At 40.7% G+C, this 6000-nt stretch overlaps 1 protein-coding gene across 2 annotated transcripts in view; it reads right to left on the bottom strand.

Annotated features, from left to right (window-relative positions):
* Positions 1-6000, bottom strand: part of SYT16 (synaptotagmin 16) — a 196237-nt gene that overhangs the window by 112144 nt on the left and 78093 nt on the right. For both annotated transcript variants that reach the window (XM_034642684.1, XM_034642685.1), the window contains exon 2: positions 5114-5290. In XM_034642684.1, coding sequence (XP_034498575.1) covers positions 5114-5290 — 177 coding nt within the window. The remainder of the gene's footprint in view (positions 1-5113; positions 5291-6000) is intronic.

Raw genomic sequence — 6000 nt, 5'->3', positions numbered from 1 at the left:
AATGTCTCCCTGACCTCCAGTTTCCTAATCTACAAAATGGAAATAATAGGACCTATTTATTGAATTGTTTAGTGGGAAAGTTGTATTTGAACATATTCTGACCTAAATACAGAAATGAAATAAAAAATATTGACAACGGCAGCCATCATAGCCCGAGCAGAAGGAATGGCACAGAATGGAGGCCCCTGCTGGACCAGAAGCTAACGTATTTAGCTGCAGGTAAAGAGGTGAGAGTGGTCTTGGGGAGGCAGCAGTCAACTGGGCCTTCTTTTCACTTGATGGGGAGAAATTGCTGCATTTTAACCACCTTGCTTCTGAGCCCCTGCTGAGCACTAGCTGAGTACCAGCTTTTCCTAAATGTACAAAAGCTTTTCTTCATGCTGTCTCATGGCACTCTTCTCTTTCTCTGTGGCCCCCCTTCCCGTGCTCAGTGCTGAGAAACTAAACTTCAGGTAGCCCACTCAAAGGAATTCAGTCAATTTCATTTTGGATAAACAGCCAGTCTTTGGAATTTCCATTCTCACCCTCTTTTTCTGATATAGCAGGGACCACAGGTGGAAGCTTGTTCTCCATGTGCCATTTCCCACTCTGGCTCCCTTGACCTCCGCAGGAATTGGCCTCTATCCCTACAGCTTTCCCCGTGAAGTGTTCCTATCTGCAGTACTTCCTGGTGATAATTTCAGGCTACACGAGCTACACAATTTTCAAGACCCAATGCAAAGTGAAAACATAAGGGACCACAGTTCAAAACTCATTAAGAATTTTAAGACGGCAACAGCAGAGCATTAAACCAAGCACAGGGTCCCTTCTAGGCATGAATGCATACCCATGAAGTAGACCCTGGTTCCAGAAGGCTCCAGGTAGTTCACCGCTAGCCTTTGCTACAGGCCCACCTCACCCCAAGTTGCAACAACTCCCTGGCAGGCTCATGGACTTTCATTTCTCTGCTGTCTTCTCCCACCCACAGGGACTTGCACAAAATTCTAAATCCCCTGTGACGTCAACTGCTCACCTGAAGAAATACAGGGTAGTCTTTTCAATTTCTTTCACCTTCCATTCCCACCAATGTGTTCTACCCACTGTAGCTGCCCTTGGTCCACATGGGACACATGTGAGGCCATCTCCTGACATAGTTCTAAATGGGAAGCACATGGCACTCTACTTTCTCCCTCCTCCTCAGGTCATGTTGGCTTCTGATCTCACTAGAACTACTCCAACCCCACCCACATCCACCACCCTTCTCAGAGTCCAGACAAGGTCTCAAGCTCTCTGTATCTCTTTCCCTGCCATCTTTCCAAGCCATGGGCTTCCCTTTCTAGCAACGGAAGGGCCTTCTTCCCCTCCCTGTCTGGGAATAACTGTCCACACAGCATATCCTCTATCCCTTCTACATTGTGCCTCTTAAAATGAAGGTCTTTGCTCCAATTTCTAAATGTTGTCTTTGATGTATAAAGAGAGGTTTTGAGGGAGAAAAAAAAAACAGAAAAAATTCCTCTCTCTTTCTCTCTCACAAAGCTAGGCTTCTTTAAAAACTACTATCTCACAATGGCAGTTTTATTTTTAATCAGGTTTTTCTCTCAAAGCTGAACGATGCCTCCTTTGTTACAAGTAGTACCTGCCCTTTCCGGAAACAACACTAACACTTTGCATAAAGAAATCAAGTAATGCATATAACATACTTAGCAGGTGCATGGCAATATTAAATGCTAAATAAGTGATAGCTGTCAGTTGTCACTGCCTAATTATTATTACTATCTGCGTTATTAGGAACAAAGAGTTGCAGTTTCTTTCTCCCTTTACCAACACCAACTAGAACAATATGGGTAAGTTCTTTGAACTTTGAAAACTTTATAGCCTAAAAGAAAACAAAGTATTTTTCTCAGGTAAGTTATTTTGCATGATGGCTTCAGAAAATAGATTGTCACTCCTGCCTCTGTGATATTACCACACCAATGAATTCTTTTATTCTTCAGAACCTCACATATATTAGATTATAATTATTTGCTTGCAGATAGTCAGCCCTTTTTTGATCTATAAAAATGGCGTTTCATATGGTTCAATCTAAGAGTGGCATGCTCTAGTTGACTTTTAATCATTTTTGTTAGGTCTCTTCCATTCATAGACTGAGATCTAAAGAAGAAATTGCTATGGTAACCCTAAGAATCCAAGAGGACTACATGAGAGAAATTGGAAGAAACCTAGTCCACACTCAATACTTTGAAAATGAGGACTTGAGGCCCAAAGAGGTGAAGTGAGCTTCCCAAAATATCGCAGCTAATTAGTGGCAAAACTAAGCTCTGGCTGTCTTCACCGTGCTTCTTCCCACCACATCAGGCTGCCTTCCTTACTTCTTTACATTTGCCAAATTCTGTTAAGAACATCCCAATTTCACTGAGAAATCAGTACTCTGAGGATGGTAATTAAGGCAAATATCAAGACTTAGATAAAATCTGGGATAGAAGCACATTTTTTAAAAAGACTTTTGATCAGTGATAATTAGACTTTTTTACCGATAATTAAACTTTTAAAGGGAGAAATGTCATAATGAAGGTGTATGGTTCTTAGACATTATAATTTGGAGATTCTCCTGATTAAACTATTTTTAAAGCTTCCTTTCTATGACCCCACTCTGAGTTTGAGACATGGATTTTTCAGCGTTTCGTCAGTTGACAGCTTCTGGCTCATGCTTTATTGTTATTGTTTCAATATTATCTTCAAACCTCAACTTATTTGCAAGTATAATTCATAATTGTCTCTAAAATACTCAGATAAGATGTCAAACCAGACAAAAAAAAATCTAAAATAGCTCTAACCTTAGCTCTCTATACCCATTATAGTTTGCAAAGGAGAAAACATCACCAACTTCAATCTCCCAATTTAAGTAATGAATACAACGTGTGCATGGGGGATGGCATTCCTAGAAGCCATTACTGTGACTGCTATTTTGTTAATGCTGCACAGCTATGGTTCTATTAGGACTTTCACTATAGGCATCATGCTGGTAACTTTACAAAGGTAAGTCATTAATCTAGATCAACCCTGTAGAGGATGTATTGACTATCTCAAAATACATACGAGGATGTTGAAGTTTAGCATGGTTCTATAATTTGCCAAGGTCACACAACTGGTGACAGCCAGCTGCTTAAGGGGGGGAAAGTGGACTCGCTATAAATTTTACCTTCCACCCAACCCATGATCAAGCAGAAGCCTATCCACCTCACACACCTATGTCCCAGTTGGGACAGTAGTGGCTAAACCATTTGTAATTCCCCGATTTCACCTGGCAAACTCTATTTAAAATATCCCATTCTATTTTCAGAAGATGAGTCAGATGTCCCAAGCAGGATCCAAAAGATAAGGCTACAACAGCAACAATGCCAAATAGGTCACCAGACCTGCATTTTATACCACCTATATTATCTCCTGTGATTATTTAAAAATATGTACACACATTCTTTGATACTCTTCCCTTCAAAGGTGGAACATAATTTCCCTTCCCTTGAATGTAGGCTGTAAGTACAAAGCAGTAAACGACTAGCACATGATGGAAGTGACAATGTAGGTCTCCCCAGACTCAGTTATAAAAGAAACTGTGGTAAAAGAAACTGTGGCATCTTCTTACTCTCCTGTCTTGGATCTCTTACTCAGGGAAGCCAGCAGCCATGTCATAAATATAGTCCAGCAGCCCCATGGATGGTTCTGTGTGGATAGGAGCTCGGAGCTCCTGCCATCCTGGAAGTGAGTCCATCAGCCTTGGTTAAGCCTTTAAATGACCGCAGCTGACATTCTAATTGCAACCTCATGAGAGATCCTGGTCTATAATTATTACCCATTAAGCCAATCCCAAATTTGTGAATTTCAGAAACTACAAAAAAATAAATATTTGTTGTTTTAGGTGCGTGTATTGGGGGATATTTATTATGAAGCAATAAATAATTAATTACACATTTATCTCTAAATGTGCTTTTTCTTATAACAAAGAAATAAAGCTGAACCACAGATACAAAAGCTGCCATATCAATAAGCCGAATATATTCCTTGGTCCAGGCTTGCATCAAACATACCCAGGAGGTAGGATGAGTAAAGGGTGTATTCCTCAAGGCCTTGCCCCTGCTCAAAAAAATGATTGTTTTGGGGCACCTGGGTGACTCAGTTGGTTGGGCATCCCACTCCTGCTTTCATTTCAGGTCATGATCTCAGGATTGTGAGATTGAGCCCCACATCAGGCTCTGTGCTCAGTGCAGAGTCTGCTTAAAATTCTCTCTCTCTCTCCCTCTGCCCCTCCGCCTACTCATGCTCCCTAAATAGATAGAGAGACAGACAGATAAAATCTTTAAAAAAATAAATAAGATCGTTTCTCCATCAGTGACATCATGTCCCATATGGGGCATGGGAGAGGAAGTGAGAATTAGGTTGATTTTTTTTTTTTAAAGAGAGAACGAAGTTGTTACCTGTACAATAAAAGCACTATTTTAAATGTCCAGCTTCTGTGTGATGATAACCGTCACTCTGTGGTAACCTCCTGTGCCACACAGCTCTACACTTCAGCAGTTGAAAATCAAGTATGTCCTTTAAGAACGGGAAGCCAATTATTTCTTTAAGTATGTTATTTTCCTCCAACAAATTGAAGGCGGTTAGTAAATGATGTAGTAGACCCAGTGAGCTGGAGGAGTAAAAACCCCCCTTCGGAAGAGTGCGCATCGCCGTATGAGGTACAGAGTGGTCCCTAATGAGGAAAATCTCAAAAACAGGCCACTGAAGTGAAATGCCAACACTGCTCCAATATAATGAGATTAAAACATATCAAGGCTCTTGTCAGTGAAAAACCATTTTTTGTCAAGCATTAGTCAGAGGGAAAGTCAACCCAGACATCTAAAAAGCTAAGACGACAGGAAGTGGCGGTCAGCCTTTTCCCATCTGCTCTTCAAACTCGAAGGAGGGCATTACTTTCACAAGGCTAATGTATTCTTCGGTAATGTCAGTTCATCGTGTCTACCACAGCGGTGGCCAAACAGCCCACGTGTGATTTCTTAATGGGAACAGTGACACTCCTTCCCTGACCCAAACCACAGCAAGCTGCCAAACTCAGGAGAATGTAAATCATCATGCTTACCCAGCCCCTCATGGATCCCAGTCTTGTCTTTAGAGTGCTTCTTTTTCCCTCGTGGCTCCAGGCACGGAAGGCCTATTTTTTCTAAATATATCTTCTTGTTGATGAAGAGGAAAAGGACGACCAGAAGAACAATAAAGACCCCAACTGCCGATAAGAAGCCAATGGCTTCAGGAGGAACTGGTAAGAGAACACAAAAGAAGAAACATCATCACAGTGAAAGTAAACCAACTTTTAGTACTAACAACTGATCAAAGTTTATGTTTATTAATTAGAGTGGCAAATACTCTGCAAGTCTTAATACTTGCTGGCATTCCCAGGACAGTGTGCAGGAGAAAGGGAAAAAAAAAAAAAAAACACTGTTGCCCACGACATCCGGCTAGGCTGGCTCTTCAGATGACAGACCTCTATACTTAGACACTTGTGCTTTCTTCCTATCCTCAGCCTAATATTCAGCTTCAAACACAAACTATAAGAGAGATATCTGCCAAATGGCTTGAGCTAGAAATGGTTGATCAGTGTTAAAAAAGTAAGACCCTTAAAAGTAAATAAGCCTAAAGCTTAAAAAATAATCACTTGAGACAAACTTTCAGACATCTTCATTTATCAGTATTTGCAGCTAGAGAAAAGGTCATTTCTTGGATATAGTTTTGCAAATCAAACTATGCAATATGATGATTTTCACCATCAATGGTGATAAGAAAATTCCTAATCCATGCCATCCATGTAAAAAATCAGAAGTATGTTTTGACTGCTCATATTTTAGAACTCTAAAAAGTGAAATTCCATCTTCCTCCTCCTCATCAAAATATCTTGAGCTTTATTTGACCTTGGTTAAGTGCTGCCCAGTGCACCTTAAAGAGTCCCAGTCATTGAGTGCAGCTATGAGG

Source organism: Ailuropoda melanoleuca, chromosome 14 (assembly GCF_002007445.2).
Source record: "Ailuropoda melanoleuca isolate Jingjing chromosome 14, ASM200744v2, whole genome shotgun sequence".
NCBI lineage: Eukaryota > Metazoa > Chordata > Mammalia > Carnivora > Ursidae > Ailuropoda > Ailuropoda melanoleuca.
This window is presented reverse-complemented; position numbering and strand designations above follow the sequence as displayed.